The sequence below is a fragment of the Symsagittifera roscoffensis genome, chromosome 5 (assembly GCF_963678635.1).
Source record: "Symsagittifera roscoffensis chromosome 5, txSymRosc1.1, whole genome shotgun sequence".
Taxonomy (NCBI): Eukaryota; Metazoa; Xenacoelomorpha; order Acoela; family Convolutidae; genus Symsagittifera; species Symsagittifera roscoffensis.
The window spans coordinates 29,160,354-29,186,731 of record NC_087066.1 but is presented as its reverse complement, the minus strand read 5'-3'; the positions used below and the strand labels follow the sequence as shown (position 1 = coordinate 29,186,731).

At 34.0% G+C, this 26,378-nt stretch overlaps 3 protein-coding genes across 3 annotated transcripts in view; 2 read left to right on the top strand and 1 right to left on the bottom strand.

Annotated features, from left to right (window-relative positions):
• LOC134846088 (uncharacterized) overlaps positions 1–26,378 on the top strand; it is a 322,069-nt gene that overhangs the window by 30,052 nt on the left and 265,639 nt on the right. The gene's annotated exons all lie outside the window — the stretch shown is intronic.
• Positions 1,441–6,583, top strand: LOC134846109 (nuclear factor 7, ovary-like). The gene is made up of 2 exons (XM_063863325.1): positions 1,441–2,149; positions 5,513–6,583. Exons 1-2 carry the CDS (start codon positions 1,657–1,659, stop codon positions 6,292–6,294), a joined length of 1,275 nt encoding a protein of 424 aa, XP_063719395.1. The 5' UTR covers positions 1,441–1,656; the 3' UTR covers positions 6,295–6,583.
• On the bottom strand, positions 22,557–24,949 carry LOC134846365 (tripartite motif-containing protein 2-like). The gene is made up of 3 exons (XM_063863684.1): positions 24,248–24,949; positions 23,247–23,556; positions 22,557–23,039 (listed from the first exon to the last, which is right to left on the bottom strand). Exons 1-3 carry the CDS (start codon positions 24,738–24,740, stop codon positions 22,604–22,606), a joined length of 1,239 nt encoding a protein of 412 aa, XP_063719754.1. The 5' UTR covers positions 24,741–24,949; the 3' UTR covers positions 22,557–22,603.

Sequence of the window (26,378 nt, the reverse complement as noted above, 5' to 3'; positions counted from 1 at the left end):
AGGTTGGAATCAGTTTGAAAGTTTCAAACTTAGGAGATCCAAGGAAAAACTTGATGACCTGAATTTTAAAATTTTGAATGAAGTTTTCAAGTTTAAAGATCAAAGGAGAAGCCTTGATGATCTGGTTGCTTAAATGATTTTAAGGGCTTTAAGTTTAAACATCCAAGAAAAAGCCTTGATGATCTTGTAATTTTATGAATATTAAGGTTTTTAAGGTGAAAAATTGAAGCAGAGGTCTTGATGATACTGTTGTTCAGGTTAAGTTAGTTTCTTAAGCAGAAAATTTGAATATTTGTGAAGTCAATTAATTGTGAACTTTATAGAGTTAGTTTTGTCATTATTTTTGACTTCATTCAAATTAGTTTTGTTTTTTGTTTTTTTTTTTGTTTATTAGGTACTTATTTTACAAAAATGAAAGAAAATTTTAGTAAAGTTTGAGGTAGATAATATTTTATACAAAGATTGTTTTTGGCTCAGGTCTAATTAGTAGTTTGATTACTCTTAAGTTAATAGAGTATTACTCAGTATTACTTAGTTTTTTTAAGGCTATGTTTGCTTAAATTTACGGCTAAGTTTGTTGCAGCTAATAAAGTAGTAGTAGGTTTTACTGCACAAAATAGGTTATTAGTCAATTGTCTGTCGTCGTTTTCGTTAGTTTTCGCTTTGCGATGCAGATGATTGGTTTTCGTCGTTTTGGGATAGAGATTCGCCTTTGGGTATAGATCGGCTTTATTAGACTTATTGAGACGAGGAAATAAGCTAATTTTTTCTCTGATTTTCTTAAACTAAGTTAAAACTAAGTTATTAGTAGGTCTGCTCGAGACTCGTTGGTTGCACCAGATGAGTTTGCTCAGGTGTGGCCTTTTCATAAAGTAAGTTTGGATAGGGTACACCGTATGTTTGTCACGCTATCTATTTTCGACCGGATAGGATTGCGCAACTCGTCAGTTCAATACCAATCCTAATCTTACTTTTATATTTCCTAGTCTCAATAGATCTAGAGATACACTTGTATATTGGGAAGTTGGAGGAGAGAACAAAGTTACTGATTTCAACCTTTATTCCTACTCCTCTGAACCACTAGCGTTTCAGGTTTACAATTATATAAAGTAAGATAGAGTTATGAATTATGATTGGTTACTTATGAATATTTTAGTGCGAAGTAAAATAAAATATAGTTTAAATTACTAATTTCAAACTGGATCCAATACAGTCACTTATTTTTTTTTAAATTGTGAATAGCCGTGATTTAATTTAGAAAGGCACTCATTGGTAGTTAAAAACGTCGTATCTAATTGAAATAAACTGATGAATTTGTCGTTTAAAAGATCAATTTCGTTTTGCTAGCTCAATTTTTGCTGCATGTCTCTTGAGAATTATTTTACTGATATTCGTAGTTTAGTTGTTAAGTTATAACTTCTTAAAACGACTGAAGGAGGCTGTACCTTTTGTTCATTTTTGGTTGTATGTAAATGTAGTCAAATCTGGTGACGCAAATTATGATTCATTTGATATGATTTTATAAATCTACTGCAAAACAATTGCCATATATTGTTGAGCACACTTTACCAAAGCTTAAACAAAACACTTATTTGATGCTAAAACCAAACTTACCGAAGTCGGGAAAGAGAAACCTTGTCGAGTAATCAAATTTGAATGGATTGTCCGATTTGTCTACACGAACTTACGGATCCTCGAGTTTTGGCTTGCGGACATTCGTATTGTGGTCCTTCAAAGTCATGTTTAAACACGCTCAAAAAGTCTAAGACAATCTTGAGGTGTGCTCTTTGCGAGGTGGATCATAAAGTTCAGATATCAGATCTGAAGCCGTTGTATGGAATCAGAGACACTCTGGAAAAGCAAGCTGAAGAAAAACGAATTCTGGAGGAACAAGTGAGAGAATTTGAAAAGCAAAAACGCATGTGTTTCAAACCACCTAAATGTGTCCATCAAAACACTAGCTGCGCTTCGAGTAGTGATGATATTTCATATTGGTGCAAAGACTGTAAAATTGGAATCTGCGACGAATGCCTAGAGACTCTGCACGACCGTCATTCGGTTTCAAACTTCAAAAGACATTTGCAGACGCAAGTGAAGAGCAAACTGGGAGAGAACTATGAGTCGAGACTGGAGAATTATCTTGCTTCAGGTATTTTTTGAATATGAACTATGACTTAAAGGCGGTTTTATGAAACTGCATGTTGATAAAATAGTAGAAAAAAATGCTAGCTTTATTTACGCAGTATCGCGTGCTTTTTGTAGCTAAGTTTGTAGTTCTGGAAGAACCATTCGAATCGTAGTTCTTGAAGAACATTTCTGCAGGGTCGCTTAATGGCTGATGTATGACTATTTAATCATTTTCACTTGTATTAAAAAAAACTGAAAATTCTCTTGTTGTGTTCATTCACAACCGAATTTCGGATATATAATAATAAGATGGATAGCCCGAACGTTTTGGTTAGTATTAGTATCGCGAAATCAGGTTTGTTAATATAAAATTGAGCTTATTTTCAAAAATTCAAGCTTGTATGCTGTTTTATTTTAATGCTAAAGTTACGGTACCCAGTTTAAAAGTTCCTTTTACTAAGCATCTGTACAGTCATTTAGAAGTACGAGTCCCATTCTAAAGCATTGTTTAGAAATTTGGTCTCAACAAACACCTTGAATTATACTTGAATACACTTCGAAAGGATGAAAACAAAAAAATAGTAAAAATAGCTAGTACTAATTAGCTAATATAACTAAGAACTTCAAAAAAAAACACCACAAAAATTGATTCATGGTCAAAACTAAGAATCCGTAAAAGTTTTCATAGGAAAAATGCATGGTCAAACTATCCGCCACCGTTTTTTTTGTTATTAATTTTTTCCATAGACAAAGTGAAACATATGGAGGAACAGCAGAAAACCAAATCCTCCAAAAACCAAAAATGCTCATCATACAATTCCATAAACTAAGTCTATCAAAAAATTCTAATCAAGAAAATTTCATAATTTTTGCTAAAATGGTGTCATCGAATTTTCAAAGAACTTTTTTTGTTTTGGCATAAAAGTCGGTGTATCATACTAAATAAAAAATAAAACAAAATTGTCAAAAAGGCTAATTATATAATTTCCATATATGGAAATAGCATGACTAGCATTTTTCATTTTTTTTTCACGGCGAAAACAAGTTTTTAAAATTGCCCCATAATTTTTTTTTCAGGCGCGATCAAATTTTTTACTCAAAAAACATTTTCCGAAAAAAAATTTTGCATGCAAAATATTTTTTTTTGTGTGCGCACAACGTAGTCCTGGATACACAAAAAAGACTTTTCAAGCAACTTTCTGTACGTATGGAATTGCATCAAAAGTGTATTATTAGCAATTTTCCATTAAAAGGCAACTCGAAATATACTCGCCGCCGCAGTCGCGCCAACGTGTTGCAAGCTTGCCAACAGAGGGTAGAACTCAATACGAAATTTAGAGCCGGTTATCGCCACCAAACAGCGACGCGCGCGTAGTGCGCCCACTGGCGATCTTAAACCGAGAACTTAAACTTCCAAATAGCTTCAAAAACTTGCAATTTGTTGTTTTCCTTAGTTTTTACGAGTTGTCTTTTCTTGCGAGTTGTTGCGGTACCGAAAAATGCATGAGTAGCATTTTGTTCAACCCGGGTTACAAAAGTCGAAAACAGATTATTTCTGGCGGGAAATGAATTGGAGTTGCTACTAATACTCTTATTGTAAACTGTTCCAATTTTTTTTACGGTTTAATTTTTAGCTATTGACAATTGTTTTAATTTGTTAACAATGTTTATAACCAAAGTTCTTGGCCATTTTTGTAATGAAGGCCATACTTCTAGAACTTTTTGATAAACAGAGGAAAAAATGCCGCGACCAACTGCCTGAAATTGGAGAAAATTAGACCTGATTCTATCTCAGAAACAATGATCAAGAGCAACCCATTCAACTTTGGTTGCAAGCAACAAAATGAACGTAGTCAGCCAAAAAGCCCATCATAGAGGTTTTGCGCTTCTATGCTCACACCATATATGGTTTTTATTTATCATTCGTCGCACCATATATGAATCAATGCCAAATCTGTATAAAACATATTAAATGATCTCTTTAACACAACAAAATCATTTTTAAGTGTAGCTTTTAAATGATATCAAGAATTGAAAACAATCTAAATGGATCTGTTTCAATAAGCGTTAAAAAAGTCAAGTACGCAAAAGCTATTAAAGTTTTTACACTGTTTCGTATGACGTAAGATTTTTTATTTGCTGAAAGTTTTTTGTTTTCTCTCGTGGAACTAAATTTTTTTTCGCTGATTGGATATATAAAGTCTGAAGAAGAAACCGCAATCAATTTTTTAAAATGTTGGTTTGCCTCTGATTATTTCTCGTCTGGCTCATCTATAAGTTTTTTTTCGTTTTCGTAATGTTATTTGCCCGCCATCATCTTGTTTCGATTTCCAATAATTACCAGTCTTATTCAAAAATAACGACACCAGCTGCCTAAAATTGGAGAAAATAAGACCCGACATTATCTCAAAAATAATGATCAAGAGCAACCCATTCAAGCCAGCCAAAAAGCCCATCATAGAAGTTTTGCGCTTCTATACACACGCCATATATGGTTTTTTATTTATCATTCGTCGCACCATATATGAATCAATGCCAACGCTGTATAAAACATATTAAATAATCTCTTTAACACATCAAAATCATTTTTAAGTGTAGCTTTTAAATGTTATCAAGAATTGAAAACAATCTAAATGGATCTGTTTCAATAAGCGTTAAAAAAGTCAAGTACGCAAAAGGTATTAAAGTTTCTACACTGTTTCGTATGACGTTAGATTTTCATTTGCTGAAAATTTTTTGTTTTCTCTTGTGGAACAAAATTTTTTTTCGCTGATTGGATATATAAAGTCTGAAGAAGAAACCGCAATCAATTTTTTAAAATGTTGGTTTGCCTCTGATTATTTCTCGTCTAGCTCTTCTATAAGTTTTTTTTCGTTTTCGTAATGTTATTTTCCCGCCATCATCTTGTTTCCATTTCCAATAATTACCAGTTTTATTCAAAAGTTTTGAAGACACCACCTCCTAATTGAGGTTATGCGATTCGCAAAGGATCTATGAAATTCTATCAAGCTTTTCTAATAATATTCCGTTTCTATTATTTCACCACTTTCTAGACTCAATTTTTTTCGACTCAAGGCTGTTTTTTGCGTCAAGAAGTTTCACGTGGAACCACTATTGCAGCCGAAATTGGCCAAGTTGTGGTAGACCAGAAGCTAGAACTCAAGTGAGAGTTGAACCTCACAGACTATCATTGCCATATCAAGGGCTCGAAAACACGATCTGACACTCAGTCAAGACCTTAGTATTGGAGCAAATGGTTTTTTTTTGCAAAAGTCTTTGTTCAAAATACCAAAACAATCCAAATTTTGTTCAAAATTTGCTCAAAACTTCAAAAAATTGTCCACATCCGAAGGTATTCTATCAAGTTAATTTAATTTTGTTTCAGGTTGGGTTGCATACACTCAAATGCAGTCTAACATTGAGGCACTATCTGAGCAAAAAACAACTCGCGAATCACAACTTGACAGACTGAACGAGTGTCTGAAATCAAACGAAATCTTGAAAGAGAAGGTAACATGCATTGCTCAATTTGCGTCGGGTGAATCCGATTGCCCCTATGAAGACATTCAATTATTTTTGTCCTGCTTTCTTAAGACGAAACCGAAAGATATTCAACCTAAAATCAAAATTAAAGAAACACAAACAAGTAGCATCAAAACTAAAAATAAAGAAATTCAAACCACAATTGAAAAATTTCAAAAACAGATGGAAGCACCAAAAACCAAAGAAATTCAAGAAGAAAATAAAAAAAAAATCCTGGTTGTGCAATTATCAGGTATTAAAAATCGTCCATCTAAAAGCACTGAAATTTTATGGGCCGCTGAAGTTATTGAATTCTACGATCGAATTTTCAAAATAGGGGGAGTAGTTGAGAAAAAAAACAAAGCTGGATCAGCAGATCGGCTCCAAATCAAAATCAAGCAGCAAAATTGCACCCAAGACGAGACTTGCAGTTTCTTGGTAATGACCGAAATTTTGAATCTGTCGCCGAGACCTCGGATTAATATTCGTCAAATCACTGAAATGAATGCACCGATTGTAGATGGAGTAGGTATTGTTTGGGCTAGGTTGTGCGATACAAAGGGAACAAATAAGGATAACGAGTTCGATGTGTTTTTTGACGACGACCTCAATTTGAATGTATTTATCAGCATTCAGAAAACTTAAAAGCTTGGAAGAGTCAATCAGAGCAAGCTCATAATGACAATTTATACTTTTCTTTAACTAGTTCGTGAAAATTAAAAGGCAAGCTTTGAAACAAACGTGAGTTTTGACTTAGTTACAGCTGGAGCTGGAGGTACTTGATTTGTTCCGAGATGGTATTTGGTCAAACTCAGAAGCTTTTATGTGGAAGACTTGACAAGACTTAAAAACTTAAGTAAATTTATGCAGGTTCTCTCATACATTTTCCTCTCTAGTTACACGCCGATCAAAGTATGTGAGACTAGGAAAACTCGGTTTACGCTCCCTTGCACAGTTGCAAATAGAACAGCTATCGTGTGTTATTTAATTATTTTGGTTGCGCAAAGCGAACAATGAATAGAATTTTAAATATATATATATATATATATATAAGTGGGGGGGAGGGTGGGTAAAATTAAATAAAAATTGATGAATTCATAAATTGATTTTAAATGGATCCATGAAGGAAAATTGGCTTTTTTCATTTTTGTTTATCTCCATTGTACCGGCAGATTGATGCAAAATCGGAGCAAATACATCCAAAATCCTGGCGTCATGCATATTGAGGATTAAAAACTTCAACAAAAAAGCTGGGCAAAAATCCAATTGCTTGGCCGAAATCGGTAACCAATTGAAGTATTGTGAATATCGAATAATTGTTTTGCTGTGGCTTATGAACTTGAATTAGAAATCAAATGTTTTTTTTTCTAAATCCAGCAATTGGACTTCAATCATCTTCTTATACGGTCACGGAACATAGAATTTGCAAGTTTCAGTTTGGAAAATTAAAATTTTTTGATAGTTTTTAGAGAAACTTTGACTGACAACTCAGCACTTTTTTTAGTTAAATGTCAAAGTTTGTGTTAACTTTTAGTAAAATATAACTCGTGTGCTCTCAACTAGGAAATATTGGTTAGACATTAAAGTTTTATTCGAATTTTTGGCAATACAAACCACTCACGATATAATCAGTAAATAATCCAAAATCCAGAAAACTCACAAAAATCAAGTTCATAATTTCAACAAAATTCAGCTCCGATTATAGTTTTTTTTTCGCCGCAAGGTAATCACAAAAAACGGTAATGTCCTTGAGACAATTTGCTCCTTATGACGGTCAGCCATAAATCAAGTCTGAACCAAATTATAACCAAAAAAAAAACAGTTACAAGTGGTCATAAGGGGCTATGGCCCTTCGGGTCTACATGTTTTAAGGTCTGCGAAAGGGGGGACTAGAACTCGGTTGAACGGCGTGAGACACTTGTCTCTTGGCCGCATGGCCAACTGTGCTTATGTGTAGTTATATTTTGGTCCAACCATACACAAGCTTGTATTTTGGTTTATATGCATTTATACTCTCGCTTACATTTGCGTTGCAACATCCTCCGCCGCTGGAAAAGGAAGAACCAGAGCGAGCTTAGCTGTCGGCCGAGTGATTTCACGCTTGCTGGTATTAAAAAGTACGGATCGTGCGCAACCGGCCTGTACATAATGTAGCTTAACGATTCCGGGGAGATGGTAGTACCTACGCGTGCTATCGGGCTCAATCACCTTTACAAGATCGTCTGTCTTAAGAGTGAAGTCAGACTGAGTGTGCCACTTGACACGCTTATTCTGTGGAGGAACGTATTCTCGAAGCCAACGAGACCAAATAGAGTTAGCATATGACTGCGCTCGCACGTACCTTTTCTTGTGGACGAAGTGCTCCGCAAGTAAAAGCCTGGCATGTTGTTCAAAAGTGATTTGGGGTTATCGCTTGTAACTCATGTGAATCGGTACTAATGGGAGTGCTTGGTCTCGAATTCAAAGCTTGCTCAACTAAGCAGAGCGTTGTGCCTAACTGCTCTTCAGTAACTCGCCTTTTGAATAGTATATCGCGAAGCACGCGTTTCACTCTTCGGGCAAGGCGCTCCCAGGAGCCGCCATGATGGGGTGCGCCTCGCGGGTTAAATTTCCAAGCAACATCATTGTGTGCAAAAAAGGTCGAAGCCATGCCGTTCCAGCTATTGATGCAGGCAATTAAATCCTTTTCCGCGCCAACGAAGTACTGGCCGTTATTCGACCAGATCATGCTCGGTGTAACTCGACGAGCAATGAACCGTTCAATAGCCTTGACACATGAACTAATGTCCGGAGATGGTACAACCCTGTCAAGGTGTACAGCCCTGCAAACAAAATTTTCTTGATTCAGTAATTTGTTTGCAGGGCTTACTCCATACAATATCTGAACTGGTGACAAAAATTTTATGTCCAGAATGTTTTTTTTCAGGATGACATATCGCAAAAAAAAATTGACTGCATTTTAACGAAGTGTTGTAAATTTTTCATTTTTTCAAGACATTTTTGAGTATTCTGGCGTGTCTTTCTACTACTCTGTTTTAAAAAGGTGCATATCCTGATGTTCTACTGATTATGCATCCAAAAATTGAATTTTCTAGTAGCATAAGATTATCCTACTAAAGACGCGTTTATGGTCTCGAGAGTTTCTATTAGATCCCCTAATGTGCATTGAGTTGCTTGCTTGTTGACTGGTGAAGCTTCTCATTGTTTTTCATTGTTTTACTAAGAAATTCGGGTCAATTTGGTCTTCTCCGGAAACTTTCTCCCAAAATGATCCGGGAGGGGAAGGTGGCACTTTTTGTGAACCAATATAGAATTAACGCATCCATAAATCGTTTGGTTTTTAGACGGAATGATTGATGCTACACAGTCTTGAGAATTCATCCATCTGGTGTCAGATGATTAATTTTTGCTCATTTTTTGGTCGTTTCTTTCGTCAGATATATCGCGGCGCTTTGCTTAAAGTATTTTCTCCTTTGATAGTGAATTTGCTAGTTTTTTATGTTCTATTATACTTTGCACATTGATTACTTGTGCTTACGACTTTCTGAATCATGGTTTCGATTTGTTCATTCGATTCTAAAAGATTTTCATAGATTTGACTAGGGAGTCATCAAAAAAATTCCGTGAGAAGCATAAACAAACCTGATGTGCAGATCCTTGATTATTTAATGGTCCGCTTTTTGATTTATTAAACTATCAGAAAAGAATATTTTTTCGAACAAAAGTTCCAATGCTGATGCTTTAAGTTCAATTTGATTGGTCATTTTCAATTGTTCATTGACTATGACCAATTTCTGTTCTAGAGGTCGAAAAGTGTGATTCTTTGTTTCCAAAAAAATATTACAATTCTATCGCTGAGCCCAGTTTTTAGTGCTTAGATTCCAAATGGACAGGAAATTACATCATCTATGACATATAATTTGAGTGTCAAAAAGTTTCCACTTTGAGTTACTGTACATGTATAAGACAGAGAGCTTTGTTTGGATTCCCACTGCCAAATTTCAATCTTTGGTCCTTGTTTGTTTTCAGTTCTGTAACTCCCTTCATTGAATAGGATCAAGTGATTTTCCAACTTCTGTTAGGAATCGTTTAGATAACTCTGTTTTTGCTGCCCCTGGGTCAATTGAAAATCTTAGAAATTTTAAATTTCTATCGTACCAACCTTTTTTGTTGTCTTTGTCGTGAAAATTGAATTTTTTTTGTTTACCAACAGTGTGATATGTCTTGTTCTTTTCCGGTTTCTTTTCTCTCTGGGGGCTTTTTTCATCAAAGTGTTTTGATAGCTCTTTTCTCCTCTACTTCTTCACTTTCTTCAGAGATATAGTCGGTCTAATGATATCTACTTCCGTATGCCTTATATTGTTGATCAATCATGTATTTGCTACTGAATTGGCTGTTGTAGGCCCACTGTCTGTCCCTCCAATTTCGTCTTCGCTGCTTTGGGTTTTCTGCAATATTTGGCAAAATGTTCTTCTGCTGTTGCATTTAGATGTACTCCCGTTGATTCTTCCTCTTAAGTTATTGTCTCGAGAGTTTCTATTAGATCCCCTAATGTGCATTGAGTTGCCTGCTGTTTGTTGACTGGTGAATCTTCTCATTGTTTTTCATTGTTTTACTAAGAAATTCGGGTCAATTTGGTCTTCTCCGGAAACTTTCTGGCCAACAGTTTCTATGTTCATATTTGTACTTTCACTCTGTTGAACCACGTCAAAACTTCCCCCCAATAAATGACGTTCGGGATCACCATTGCCAGTCCTTCCCTTTTTTTCTTATGTGTTTTTTCCTATTTTGAGCGAAACTTCGAAGTTGTATCGTGATGTCTTCAAGCTGTGCCTTTGTTGTTTCAATTTGTATTCTTTGACTTTGGCTCATTGTTTCATTCATCATAGCGTTATCCAAGATTTCATTTCTTGTAGAGCTACTTGTGGATGCACTCACTTGAGAGTTCGATCTTTTGTTTCTTGCACTGCTCGTTCTTGAACCCCCTGCCATTACATTATCGCCGTACTGCTCTTCAAGGTTTTTCTTCTAGTACATCGTACGTGTTGGAGTTAGATGTTATTATTTTTGGTTTATACTTTACCGATGACGTTCTTCTTCTTTACTATCTTTGTTCTATTTTTGTCTCTTTGCTGGTTGACAGTCTCAATGTTGGTTAAAATAACTACCTCCTACTACTATATTTGGTTCGTAAAATAATCTAAACTAATGCTATGATTTATAAGGCAAAAAGACAACTTGTCAGTAATGTTTTCATTTCAAGTTATTATTTGCTCTTTATTCCATGGGCACTAATATGTCTATGAATCTCTTTTAGAGGTTAAAGTCGTCTAATAAGATTTCTCACAAAAACAGCATCAAAAGGGGGTTAAATTATGAACGCCTCTCAAACAAACAGCAGTCAGCAACAAACACTATAAACTCCAAGAAAACACGAAAACATTTTCTTTTTGAAAGAATTCACAAAAAAAACATGAAAATTGAAAAGCACTGAATTTTGAAAAGAAAGGAAAATTGGAAAAAAGCGAAGTTTAAAAAGCCTGTGAAGAGAACGTGAAACTTTACAGAATTTTAGAGTTTGAGAGCAATGTGAAATTTGAAAAGAATGTGAAATTTGAGAAGAACGTCAAGTTTGAAAAGAAGACTAAGTTTGAGAAGAACTTGAAGTTTAAAAAAAAACGTGAAAGTTATTTTAAATACGACTGTTTCAAAGTGAGAGACATGCAATTTTCCTCAAATTTAGATTCATTCGCGCCGAAGCCTCTTTTAGAATTTTTTTGAAGTTGCTCAGCCAGAAATGTTTGCCGTAAAATAGCACTACAATTGTGATACTTGTTAGTTTTGGCACCCAAATTTCATCAAGTATACCAACTTCCTTCAACTTTAACGGAAATTGCTTTATTCTTTTTTGTGATAATGTTTGACATTATCAGACATCTTTTAGGTAAAAACGGCGGCCGCATCCCCAATAGTGAGTTGGCGTTCGCATCTATTATGCCAAAAACTAACACCAACTTTCTTCGGATCTACTCAACAATCGCCTCCACCATGATAACTAATGCAAAATTGCCACCCCTATAACTAAAAGCCGTAAATTAGCACTAAAGTGTTCTATTTAAAATTTGGTTTTTACTGCATTCTGATTGGTCAAAAATTCGACTAACTATATTTGTTAAACAGTTATCCCCTTTCTTGATAAGGGGGGGGGGGATTAATTGTTAAGTAGATCCCTTCTTTCAATAGTTATCAATAATCTTTCTCAAAATCGCACGAATTTACTTTTTGAAAACATACTTATCACACTTGGAAGCAGAAAAAACTATCAAAAGTTTTACTCATGAAAATTATTACGAGTTAAAGTATAACAAAAGCAAAAAATTATCACGTAGAATATCACTAAACTAAAAATATCCACAGGTTGATGATGAGTTTCTTTACAAGGTTGAAAATGTGAAGTGACGTAGGCAGCTATGAAAGCGAAAATATCCTCGCTTGCAAACAGAATATTGGCGAGTTATGACGATTCTTCACCTCTGAAATCTGAAACACGACACAGGTCAAATTTGTTTTTTTTTAAAGAAAAATTATCCTTTCATTTTCCAAAAAGGGGAATTTGCTAAGGCAGAAAATTTATTTTTGTTTGAAAATTTAAATAGTTCTCCACAGGAGCGGAAGTTCTTGTTATTTGTACCACATGGGAGTCTAGGATTTTACAGAAGTTTTAATGGCTTCTTAAGGCGGTTTTTTGGAAAAGATTAAGTGATCACATTTATGCTTTTTACATCTTATCACCTAAGGTAACTTTTCATTTTGTACGGTGAAGATATTTTCTCAAAGAGGAACAAAATTTGTTTTGGCAACCTTAAGAAACCATTTATTATAATAATTTTAATTTCAACCAAAATTTATGACCATAAATTCTCTGAAAATGTCCGTTCACTATAAATTTCGGCTCGGGAGAATACCAAAAAAGCATCAGGCTGTCGGGTGGCATCTCCATTAGCAAAAACCTTTTCGTCAATTTTTTTAAACTAAGGTCATATAGACAAAAGGACCGCTTAATTTCTTCAAATATCACAAAAAAAACTTTAAAAAAATCTGTTTGTTTTAGTGTTGTCTAACAATCAAAATGAGATGAGCAAAAAAATACTATAACAAAGGCATGGAAAATTACCATAAACATACTTAATAAAAGTTCGTTGTCAGAAATAAATATGTCTCTATTTTTATTTTAAAAACGAGTCCAAAGATTCATTAGTAGTTTTTAAAGCCTCAGGAAGATTATTTTTATCCAACTGTAAGAACTGATTATACAAAACACGAAACCTATTTTCAATTTTAATTTTTGCTTTTAAAGTAAGTATATTTCAGCTGCGTACTTTTTTTTCTTGTTTTGACTGTTTTGATAGTATCTGTTATCTTCTGTTCAGTAAAGTTTTCTTGAAGTTTTTTAATTCTACAAGATCGTCTTAAAGTTTTAAGCATGACTTCAAAAAGCTCGTATACATGTAACTCTCGAACCAAACTCGTCTGTCTTATTAGCAGTGCCATTGACCAGTACATTTTATTGATATATTGATTGAATATACGTTTTGTATATTTTGAGCAGTGTAGATGCGTTAAAAAATAACAAAAAACTTGTGGTTGCCTTTTTCAAAGTTTTATCAATAAAGTACTTAAGGGATCTGTTATTAGAAAATTTTTCCTGTTAACTTCTAAGGTGGCTGTTTTATCCTTGATTAAGGTTAGCTTTTTCTCCAAAAACCATTTTTCCTTCCTTGCATCAGAGTTCACCTGCCGCTGCTTTCCTGTTTTGGTTGTTGTATAGAATGCGCAACCATCAGCAGACCATTATTATTCCTACAAACGTTTGGCAAATCACTTATAAACAATAAAAGCAACAAAAGACGCAAGTCTGAAAATTGTGGTACACCACAGTCGAACGTTTCAGTATCTGATATTGAATTGTTATAACTTACTTGCTGCTTACGATTTTCAAGGTATGACCTCAAATGACTAAAAACTTTGCCTCATAAACCGTTTAATTCCTATTTTTCCAGTAAACATTTGTGATCAATTGTGTCGAACGCTTTTTTAAGATCTATCAGCGTACGCAGGGAACAACATTATCTTCTAAAGTCTCCACTATTTCTAGGATAGTATCAACTGTGCTTTTTTTCAGAATCCGTTCTGTTTTGCTGTTAATACACCATTTTTATTCAGAAAAAATCTCAAGCCATTATAAATCAATTTTTCGAAAACTTTCACCATAATTGGTAGAATTGATATAGGTCTGTAGTTTTCACAATCTGACAATGTGCCATTTATATGAGTCGGTTGAACTTTTGCAATCTTAAAATATGAAGCATAAATTGACAACTCTGCACATTGATTAAAAAGGCAATTCAGTAGCTCAGAAGTAAACGGACTCAATTTTTCTTTCGGTTGTTACTTTGGTTGTAATTATTAAAGCTGTTTTTTTTTCTTCAGGCTTTGAATTACTTCATAAACTTTTTGGGGTGAAACGGTTTCCAAAAATTTTTATTTTCATTCTCTACAACTTTCTTTAAATTTTGTGATGTTTTGTTTTACTTTGGATTAGCTTCAGACCAATGTCAAAAAAAATTGATAAATTCTTTTGGACTCGGAATGCTGTGCTTTGAACTCACTTGCTCTTTTTTTTCTAATCTCACGTATGGCTTTATAGAATTTGTTTGAACTTTTATAGCTCTTGCTTTCAAGTCTTCTTTCAAAGAATTTTTTGATATTCAAGACAAGCTTTTTAATTTTTTTTGTTGGTCCTGGAACTTGTCAAGAGTACAATCGTTCTTTTTGTTCAATTATTTTTGGTACAATCCATTCTTCTTATTACTCTCATTTTTAACTTCAACCGTTATCCACTTTTTCTTTTTTTTTTGGGAGCTTAGGAATGAATTCACAAGTAGATTGGATAGCTATTAGGGGCTGTGAAAAGCAATCATTCACACCTTTAGTATCCGTTTTTAGCTCGAATTTTTCAATGGTCTGCCACTGCGCGAAATTGAACTTCAGCAAAGTCTCATGGTTCTCTTAAACGTTCCAGTTATACCCATTTTCAAGATTTTGTTTTTAAGCCTTGTTTTCCTTCAGTTAGAATAGTGCTTCAATTTCTACCGCATCGTGATCTGATATTAAGTTGTGTTGGATCAATACTATCAAATAAAATTGGTAGAAAACACATCTTTTGTTGACTGGCTGTTTTTTATTAGATTACTTTCAGTTTTGAATAATTGGGACCCAAACGGTAGCAGGCTGTTTTCAAGATTTAGAGCGTCACTCGTCGACTTACACATCAACACTCATGTCTCCACAAACAGTGTACATATTTCCAGGCTGAGCTTCGAACTCGAACAGATAAGCTTGTAGTTAATCAAGAAATTTACCATTGTTCATTTGAGGTACTTTATAGGCAACAATTAGAAAACTTTTCTCTCCACTGTTTTCAAAAAAAAAGTAGTCAAATCTTGCATTTCATCTGAAGTCAATTCTTTAATTTTATGATATAAAATACATTCGCTTATGTAGAAAGCAACACGTCCACCGCGTCTTTTCCTATTCACTGTTTCTAGTGGTGGATGACATGCCAATTTGAAAATACCAAACTCCATATAATCTTTCGGCCATGTTTCAGTAAGAGGTATATTTTGCGGCTTATTAGTGTTAGTTTCGAGAAAAAGTTCTAAAGATTTATGATTTTGCGCTAATGAGCAAATGTTTTGCAAAAGAATGGACTTTAAGTTTTAGGTATTACTCCTTTTCCCACCTTTTCCTATTGCTTATAGGCCACTGTACTTTTATATTATGATTTTTGATAATCTTTGCTCATACTTTCAGAAGCACTTTTCTGTAATTTTCTTCAGTTTTTTTTACACTTTGAAGTGATTTGATCAACAGACTGCTGAGAATCGCAATGTGATTCAATTGTTATGGAGAATAAAGGCAAAAAATTGCATTTATTTTAGCGCGCGCTGCCCTCAATTAAATTATAGGCTTCAAAGACGCCTTAAAAAAATTAGGATTGATACCAAAAGCGGACTTAGAAGAGGGGGTTTTGTTAAAGCGCCTCTCAGGGGTTCGAACCCCTCGCGAGCCAAAGGATCCATTTTAGGATTCTATTTTCGGCTGACTGAACTTAAGTTTTTTGGGTTTTTTTAAGAGCTTGGAAAACCATATTGTTCAATTTTCAACTTAAAAGTCCAGATTTGAAGGTGCGGTCCTTGCCTTCCCATAGGCAGGATACTAGCTGCTACAAATTACAAATTTGAAAGAGTCTTAGTTTTTCTTATTATTATACCTATTCTTAGCCAAAAACAATTTTTGATAGGAAATAAAAATACTTGTAGCATCCACTTCTCACAATGACTTGAGAAAGTTGTTGTTTTTGCATGATTTTAAAAAATTAAATCTAGAAATTCAAACCTTCTTGAAGTAATACAGTACTATATATAGTAATACCAAGATTATCAGTATTATATATAGTAATACCAAAATAAGTTTGAAATTTTGTTTGAAAGCAAAAACAAACAGAGAAAAAACTGAAACACCCCCCGAAGGTCGGAACAATATAATATACGGAAAACTATAATGGTCGGAACAGTATTATCTACCTCATTCACGTTAGAAGACAACATCTTTGATCTTTATGTCAATTGCGATGTCATCCTGAGTGCTGTCGATGCCGCGTGAGGCAAGTCATCCTCGTAGACTCCGGCAGTTGAACCTTGGTCGCTTCTTGTCATGGTATTTTCATCGTTTGACACGCTTTGTGCTCGCATGAGTATTTCATCTATCTGCAACAAAAATTGTATCATCACAGGCTCACCTCTGATAAAAAAAAGAGCATTAGTCATACAACGCCGTGATGAGCTGTACAGCTCGTATGTTGGTCCTTTCCACCGTGGATAAATGGTCTTAAAAGTCCATAAAAATGCTTTGAAAAAATGCTAGCCGGACAATTTTCATGAAACTTTTCAAATGGCACTTAAATCACTTTTGATGTTTTTTTCATTGAATCAGGGTTTTAACGGCTTGCTTGATGTGATAACACTTCAGTTTCTCTTTTAGATTACTTTCGTATTAATAGGCTTTTATTTGACTTGTCTGCGACAATTATACCTAAATTTATTTTCTAAAGTTCTTCATAAGATTAATCATTCTTGCTCAAAAAATTTAGTTTAAATTTTCGTAACAAGATGTGATAACAAAATTTAAATGTACCTGTTGCGGGTCTATTTTACCCATGATTGATGCCAGGGCAAAGCCAGGGTTGCGAAGTCTTAAGACAGGTGCTGCCAGTTCATGTATGCTAATAAAAATCTGCGGTTTGTTCTCCAACGCGTGTATATTTTGAAGTCGCGCAGAAATTTGGGAATTGATGTGTAATACATTTTTCAAATTATGGGACATTTTTTTATGTTTTCTTGTTTTTGGGTATAAATTTGAAAATTTAATGGAGAAAATTTTTAGTTTGTAGCAATAAAGCTAAAATGAGCTGTGATTAAATGACAACTGACTGATAAAGTTGCAAAATGCGATATGAATTATAAATTGGGATAGTTTTAAACCAAAAAAATATCCACTGTGATGTCATGCAATTAGGCACTGAAGCAATTTGTTAAAAATAAAAGCATTTGACTAATCTGAACCAAAGGTACAACTTCACTGAATGCGGTTTTTAATGCTACTAACTCGAAGTCTTTGAAATAAAACTTCCGCAAAGATTCCGTGAAGGTGGAAAGTAAACTCCTTGCATATACCGCGGAGGGCATTTTAACAAAATGCAACATGCCCAAAAAAGGAATTGCCGCAGACTCGGAAAATAGTTCTAAGCGCTCCTACTTGACAAACTTTGTCGCAAAATTTACGAAATAAAAATACACCTTTATCAAACGCTAGTAGCTGTTAGTTCATTAGCAACAATTTCGTTGAATACATAGCAACAAGTAAGCAGCCTTTTAAATAGACAGGTCATAAAGTAGACAGTACTATTAACCAATCACAACTCGATTCTGATTGGTTAATATATAATTTGTCTGTGACCTATGTCTATTTAGAATGTTGTCTAAAAGCAGAACGGACACCAGAGTTAATTTCGACAAGAATGACGTAGAAAACGCGCGCAGGAATGCTAAAACTTGAAATTGACTACAGTCTTATAAAATTGTAAAGTTTTTCCTTTAATAAAGATAATTTGAAACACTGTAAGATTGGACTACTACACTATAGATAGATCTATAGAAGACCCCACAAATACACGCAGTCGGTAAAAAACTTTAACAAAAATCAGTCTGTGACAAAAAGTCAAAAAAGTCAGAAAAGTGTTAGTTTTGAGGTGAGCGCTAACTGTTTGTCAAATCAAAACTCTCTTTTCATGATAAATGTTCCTATAAATTAATAAAATTGTGTATCATTTGACTCTTTTCTAGCATGTTGCTTTCGGTGTTTTTAATCGACGCCCAAAAAAACGCATATGTTTAACGTGGGACCATGCGTAAACCTTCTTGTGGTGGTCAAACAATTGCGTAACACGATTCACTTTATACAGGTGCACAGGTAATTTCGGATCTACAGGATTCTCCACCTCTGTCGATCAGCTCCTTCTATGTACGTCCAATTCATCATTCGAGAAAGGGTATATCATAAATATTTATCCAGCCTTGAGTTGAACAAATTGATGTAAACGCTAGAAATTACAGCTTCTGGTAGTGAGTTCCAGTAGTTTATGGCTGCTATAGTGAAGAAGCTACTTTGTAAACAAATCCGTGAATTTCCACAAGAATTTATTTCATTTATTGTAAGCATTCCTTCAATTGCTGTTACATTATAAAAACAATTCAAGATTTGTGCGCTTCTGTCATACGCCCACGCAAAATTTTCAATATTTCATAGTAACCTAATTTGCTTAAGCTTGGGACTAATCTGGTTACCCTTCGCTGAACATTTTCAATCGCTTCTTTGTATTTTTACAGGAACGAGTTCCACGACTGATTGGTGTATACCAGATGCGATCTCAGCAATGTTTTGCAGACAGTTGCCATGATTTTCTCCGTTAAGTTCAAAAATATTTTTAGCTAACTTTTTTTTCTTAGCAATATGTTCTCGAAACAGTAATCTGGAGTCAAGGATGACCCCCAGGTCTTTCTGGTTTTCTACATTGGTCAAGGTGGTTTGCCATCCAATGTATAAGTTTTTCTGTCGTTTTCGTTCTTCCTGATAGTGATAGTTTGTGGTACTTTGATAGACTAATTTTTATCAAACTTCCTTTGGACCAGTCGATTCAGATCAGTCTGCAGTTTGTCTTTTTCTTCATTGGTTGCAATTGGTTTTTGATCTTTTGCATCATCATCATAAAGAAGCATATTTGAGGTGACTCCGTCTCTCATGGAGTTGATGTACAGTACCAACAGTTTTGTTCCTAGTACCAATCATTGAGGGACTCCGCTGTTGACAGGAACCCAGTCTGAGTGCCTTTCGTCCACTACTACTCGCTGTTTCCTGTTGAAGGACAAAGCAGTTATCCAGCCCAGAATTTTGCCTCTGATTCCATATCTGGAGATAATGTTCAGTAGTCTTCTATAGGGGACACTATCAAAAGCTTTTTGAAAGTCAATATAAATAACATCGACTCCATAGCCTTTGTCTAACTCTGCAGTCCAGTCGTCTAGTACTCATATCAATTGACGTGCTGTCGATCAGCCGGGTAAACATCCAAATTGATGATTTGATATAGTTTTGTTCATACTAAAGTAACAGACCATGTGCAGCCTTATAACTTTTTCTAACACTTTGCAGCATATTGATGTTAAGTTGACTGGTCTATTATTATTTGGATCGTTCTTTGAGTCCTTCTTATATACCGCCGTGATATTTTCATGTCTCTAATCCTCAGGAGTTTCACCAAGTTCCTAAGATTTTTGAAATATTAAAGTCCAAGTTTTGACTATTTCATTTCGAGTTTCATAGAGAATCCGTGGGTGCGGATTATTTTGTCCCATTGATTTTGTATTGTCTAGCTCAGAAATTTCTTTCGAAGTTATCTCTTCAGTAAGGAAAATTTCTTCTGATTTTTGAATTTTCTTGACTTTCTACAACGTCCCAGTCGCCTGGCGTTTCTATAGTAGAAACTGATTTGAAAAAGGTTGATAGGGTCTCAGTTTTGTCCTTATCAGGTCTTGCCCATGCATTTTTTCCTAGCTTGAGTGCAGGTATCGTCACGGTTGACTTCAGTTTCTTATTAACATAATTTCAAAAAGGTTTTGGTTGGGATTTAACACTCTTCAATTTTTTGTTTACGCGTGTAAGAGTTCAGTTCCGTGTCATTTTTTCAAATGTTGTTCCAATTTTTGCAATAAGTCTTGTAATTCCGTTGTGTTTTCTCTTCCCAGCTTCTAACTTTTTTCTAATTTTGCTTGCCTGACTTCGTTGTTCTTTGTAGATGGAAAGAAGGCTGATAATTCATTTCCATGTTTAGAAAATGGTTTGTCGCGCAAGTTCTTTTTATAAAAAAACTGCTAAAAATGCTATTTTCAAGCAAAGTTTTTGGTGTACGGACTTGTATCGAGATTTTAAGATATATCTTTTTTATTAACAGAAATTGTATGATTAGCAATTTGGGTCAATCCAGAATTATACTCAGTCAAACATAGGAAATAAACACTATTTTGCTGAGAATCGTTGATGCACGCAAAATAACTCATCTGCAATCTAATTTTTTCTAGTTAAGGTAACTTAATGCAGAGATCAGGAAGTAAGCTAGTCTCGTTCCAAACATCTGTTGCCTCACCTTACATCACAACGAAATATCAAGATTTGTTTTTTTTTATATATCCAACTAAACGCACAAAAAATTTCAATAGATTCAACAAAACTGTCAAGTTGTTTGCAACTATGACTACATCTTTTGCAAAACAAGAGACGTTTAAAAATATGTTGCAGTTTTTCATTGAATTGTGTGATCCATGTGAAGACTGTGATCAAACCTAAAACCATAGAGAAAAGACATTTGAAACGCTTTACTACATAGCTTCAAGTGCAAATTTTGCACAATTTTGAATGATTCAATGCTCATAAAAGCGCGGGTTATGCAAAAGTCGCTATCTTAGAACTTTTCTAGAAAAACCTTACAACTTTTTACAAAAATAAGCTTTAAAAATGTTACAAGATAGGGAATTTCTCTTTTAAAAAAGAGTAAAATTTTGACTTGTCTGACAAAAAAGTTTGTAACATAGATACTTTTGCTACAAAATTTTTAAAAAATTTTAAAATTTTTATTACGATTTACTACTATCCAATTTGTTTGAATTACAAAAAAGTGCCTTTTTCAAATTCTGTAACAAAATATTCAGACAAAATAAATTCTGTTACAAAATACTGTAACAAAATGTTAAGATGGTGTATAAACTGTTTTGAGAGCGTCAATTTTTTTAAGCTATCAAAAGCACATGGTGATCAACTACTCAAAAATTGTTTCTTCTCGCGGTCAGCGTTTTTAATAAGGCGTGTTAAAAGGTTGTACAGGCTGACAATTCTCACTTTCGTTTTGTAGTTCTAAAATTTAGTTTCTGTGTAACTTGAAAAATTTGCAAAACTATAAACTGTAAAACTAGAAAAATTAGTTTCGATTCTGATTGATTTTTTTGTGGATTGACGCTGCTCTAGAAGGAATGAAAAGAAACTGTGGTGCAGGAATTGGGACGTTTTGTAGAGTGTCTACCGTGTTTTTAGTAAGCCATACTGTTCGTGATTTGGTTTCTAAAGAAGACAAGACAATGATCTGTTTTGAAAACTTGGTCTGATTTTTTCTTTTCTCAACAGAATTTACTTAAGAGAAAGAAAAAAAATCAAATTAAAGAAATGACCGTTTAACTTTAACTCTTTTTCAACGTTATTGTGAGTGTAATCTGCTTGTTTGGACGAATTGATTTTATCTAGCTGACCTCGTTTCCAACAGAAACTTTTTTGACATTAAAAAAATCGCTTTGCTTTGTTATTTTTGTTCTGACCAGACTTTGCTATGTTATTTGATTTTTTTCTGATCATTTGAAAAATTGCGTGTTTTAGTTTCTTTTTCTTTTTTTAAATTTCCACGCAAAATCAGCTACCACAAATAATCATCGGAGACAGTAGAGGGATATATCTTAATGAGTTCTTAGGGTCGTGATTCGAACGACATTGAGAAATTTCAAAAACATTCCCAATATGTCGAGAAAACCGAATTTTTTGGTTTTCCGTCTTAATTCGAGCCAATAAAGCGAGCGAGTAGGCTTATAATAGCCTATTTCAATAGCTTAAAGGCTTACAGTAGCCTAATTTAAAACGAAAAAAAATTAGTTATACTTGGGTAGTATTAGTTCTTTCAGTACTTTAGCGCCTTTCTGGAATCAAAAACTTCACAAAAATTCAAAAAACAGCAAAAAAAAATTAAATTTTTTTTTGCGATTTTTTTTCGCTTTCCTAGTCATGTTTCTGCGAACTTTTTTTTCAAGTTGAATTTTTTGTTGTGATTGTCGAATATGCCTAGTCTCTAGTTTTTTATTCAGCCCTCCTTTCATCTGACGACGAAAAAAAGCAACGCCGAAAAAAACGCTAATTTGCAAACAGAAAGCATTCAAGTTGTATTTTTTAAGACTATGACTATGGTCGGAACATTATATGCTGCTTGCACAGTAACCGGCTATCCTTCTTTTCAAAATTACAATTAGAAGTATTAATAAAACACCTTCATATTTTAACTGCGAATGGAAGCGATGGTATTTTTGAGTTCAAAAAGAGTGCACAAAAGAACCCAGTGATGTTGACTTGATGATAGATAAAACTGATAATTAAAATACTTCAATATAAATTGAACTTTTATTTCACAAGGAGTTTATAGTAAATCTAGAGACATTCGTTCATCATATCTCAAGCCCCACAGACTCTAAGAATGCTTAAACTCGCAGGAAATGTCGATGGCGCCGCAGCTGTTAACGAAGAAATCACAGTCGTCGCTAGTGTTTGGGGTATGGGGAAATAATGATGCACGGGAGATCTGAACACCCTCAATTGAACATCCTTGCATCTTTTTAACATCTTTGTATACGTTTTGTGAATTTGCGGATTGATTCACAATTTCTGTGGATATTCTAACGATTGGCAGTTTTTCGAATTCATGCCTTAACTGACGTTGCACCAAAACTTGCAACATTTCTGTATGCCATTTGTCACACTGGTTAATCACACATCCCACTTTGAAAGTGTCCTTTTGAAAGGTAAATTGGCTCGACCAAATTGGAGGGTCGTTGACTCTTAATCTCCTAATATTTGGAAAAGAAATGGAGGCCTTCCGAATAATGGGATAAGTGTTAACGTGATTGCTAGTGCAATTATACAATTAAGAATCTTTTGCATGGTTGAAGCATTACATAAAATATGCTTTAAAACTACTACACAAGAGACGCCATTTCTAAAACTCTGCTTTTCAATCAATAGTACTCTTTAGAAACTAACATTGTTTATTTCTGATAGTTTTTGATACCCTCAACTTTTCTGCATATTTGCACTATCAAAATCAGTTATGGTACTTCAACTCGTCAACCGAACTCCTTAAAACGTTTTCAACTGGCATCGTTTGAATTGACACACTCTTGGTTCCGCACATTGGTTTATTTCCACAACTTGGAACGATTAAAAAATTTTGCAGAAACGTTTGGATATCTTCGAAAGGCATGTGAATGCCAGCTTTGGCGAACCTATTAAAGGTTTCCATTTTGTCAACAATAGTTTCGTGGTATGAAACGCTTTCTCGTAATTTGTGGAGGTAATCACTATTGGCTCCTATTTGCATTCTCAATGTGTTTATGATTGCAGTCACATTATGGATTTCCCGATTGCCTGAAAAAAACTTCGCTTAAAAACCAATCTTAACAGTCAGTGTCCAAAATTTTTTTTTCACTGAAGGGTAAAAATTAAACTCGAAATTTGTTTTAAAAAAGTTGCAAATTGTTTTAAAATTAGACACAAAACAAAATGTAGAAGATGCTATGATCACGCATTGCTGTTTCTTCGGAGGTGTTTCTTGGGACTGGGAAAAAAGTGGAGAAACCTCTAAATCTTTAATTTGTTATACACTCCCCGTTTTATTAAAATTAATTTTGTTGAGCTTGTTTTACTTTCACTGAGCAATTCAATTTAAGAAACTGTTTTTTGTTTTGTGTTTAAAATAGCAATGGAAATGGCTTTTTAGATTTCATTTAGAAGTTCAAGTAGAAAAACTTTCAATTTGTTATTAATTTGGCGTTGAAAAGCACTTGTCGTCAATAAAAGATTTTCAAAACTTTGAAAGATTAGCTGAGAGGCAGTTGTGCAGCCCCGGAGACTTATCCCGCCATTTTTAAACTAATGAGTTGTTCTCAGTTGATTTTAATGGCATCATTTAAAAAAATTTTAACAGTTTTTTTGTATCTCTTATTAGTTATCAGCTTGATCTGTCCATATTTTTTTTCTTTCAGGATGGATTTTAGAAAATAATATGATACTTTTATTTTAATTGAAAACTTTTTATAAATATTTGCTTTTTACTAACCGTTACTGATAAAATTCTTCAATTGAATGTCTGTACTTTTGCCCAGTTTTTGTTGCAATTGATCTTGCAGATGTTTTATAAAACTCGAGACCGAATGACGATAATGTTTTGATTCTGAGCAGTCATCGCAAAAAGCAATCAGACAATCTTTGCACCAAAAATCAACGGTGTTCGAGCAATTTTCACTGCTACACGGAGGTGGCGTAAAAACAGTTTTCTTTCTCATCATTTCCTTCTCCTTGGTCAGTTTTTTCAATTCACCCAGGAGTTTTTGCTTTTCTTGAGCATGGTTTTCTAAAACTTCGCGTATCCCATAGAGAGGTTTTATTTGAGATATAAGCATTTGATGTTCTATCCGGCAAGTTGCACATGCTAAAAATCCTGGGCGATTTTGTAGTTTGTTCAGGCAGGGTTTTTGAGGCCCACAATAACAATGACCACACGGTAAAGCCCTCGGATCTTTGATTTGGTCGGTGCAAATAGGGCATTCCATACTTTGATCTGGGTGGTATGTACTTGATTTAAAGTGCAATTGATGTAGCGTTTAAAAATCAAATAAATTGATGAAACACTTTTTCTAACTGTGATCGTTTTGAGAAAAATTCCAAACATGTAAATAATTTATTTCAGGCTTTGCACAGCTGCTTAGGAAAACAAAACGGCATTTTGTTTAACTGTATTTGTGTTTTTTTTTGCTGAAAAAGACTTGTTTTTTATGCAACAAAAAATTATACTTTTTCTGATGCGTACTAGTTCATTAGTAACATATGGCTTTCAAACTGTCCAGTCAAATTGCATTTATTATTTATTGCAAATAATTGGATCTTGATGGCGGCAGATTGCAATAAATTTGAAGCATTACAAACGGCAAACATCATTAGTTTGCTATCACGCCAGATCTCAGGATTTGTTTTCATGGTAACGATTTTTCTCAGAATCCCAGTGAACAGTAACTGGTGAAGGGGCTAAAGAAATCAGACAACAAATAGGTTAATAGTGCCCTAAGACGGAACTAGGTGTTAATGCAAACTTACAAAAATAGGAAACAAGACAAAATTGACCTGTTAGCGTGACTGAAAATTGTTGACAGATTACGTTTTGCTATCTTTTGAGCTGTTTTTCCTGAAAATCATTTTCTCACACTTCCCAATTAATTAGTTTATGCATTTCGATAGCGTTTTTATAAATTTTTAAAACTAACTATTTCGATCATTTAGGGGGTAAATTACTCTTTTTTATAAAAAAAAGTTGTTTTCAGCAAAAATTTTTGTAAGAACTTTGATATTGAACCAAAATGCAAGTTATGCAGAAAAAATTAAAGTCTAAATTTAGTTTTATTTAATTAGTAGCATCGTCCAATCCAATATCTTGTGCCCTGGTGAATCGGCTTTAATAACTTGTCCTCTGATTGTTAAAAAGTATCTAAAAGCATGTGTCAGGCAAATGCCGAGTTATGTAGGCCTTTTTTTTCAGAAATTCAAATGAATTTAACTTTGAATTTGAAAAGACATTCAAAAACTTTGAAGAATAGTTTTGAAAAAAATGACCGGAATTGAGACGGAATAAAAGCTCATTTAGATCGACTGGTTATTTGAGGGAAAGTTTTCTATGAGAACAGAATTTTTATGCGTTTTGTTGTAGAACTGTTATTTCATAATTTTTGTTATTTTTTATAGCCAATGAGGGTGAAAAGATTAAATAGAAAATCCCGTAAATTGTGAAATTGCAACAGATTAATTATGCTATATAGTTGGTTGTATAATTAAAGCAAGTGAATGTTTGTTAGTGTGGATGGCTTGGTTTCCCCATATCTTGCAAATTTACTTGTAAAATATTAAAAAATTGAAGGGAATTTTCTGTATATACCCCTCAACGAGGCTTTTTTTCTACTTATAAATCAGTTTCAAAATGATCTGGACAAAATTAGGTCAGCTTTAAATCAGAAGCAAAAGAGATACCAAAATCTATATTTCCTATGAAATCAAACGTGAAGTAGGAAAAAACACATATTATTCAAAGTTTTCTACAAAATCCTACACAAGCCGCAAAAAAACATACACAAAAACAACGTAAAAAGTTAAATTGATGGTAAGAGACTCGCTTAGTAAATTTTATGAGTCACAAACAGAAA

What these genes read in the sequence shown, in the direction of transcription:
- LOC134846109 (XM_063863325.1), top strand. Translation starts at nt 1,657, where the DNA reads ATGGATTGTCCGATTTGTCTACACGAACTTACGGATCCTCGAGTTTTG. An exon ending in GGAGAATTATCTTGCTTCAG is followed by an intron (nt 2,150 to 5,512) that starts GTATTTTTTGAA and finishes ATTTTGTTTCAG; the next exon opens with GTTGGGTTGCATACACTCAA.
- LOC134846365 (XM_063863684.1), bottom strand. Translation starts at nt 24,740, where the DNA reads ATGGAATGCCCTATTTGCACCGACCAAATCAAAGATCCGAGGGCTTTA. An exon ending in GAAGAATTTTATCAGTAACG is followed by an intron (nt 23,557 to 24,247) that starts GTTAGTAAAAAG and finishes AGTTTTTTTCAG; the next exon opens with GCAATCGGGAAATCCATAAT. An exon ending in AGTTCGGTTGACGAGTTGAA is followed by an intron (nt 23,040 to 23,246) that starts GTACCATAACTG and finishes TAATTGCACTAG; the next exon opens with CAATCACGTTAACACTTATC.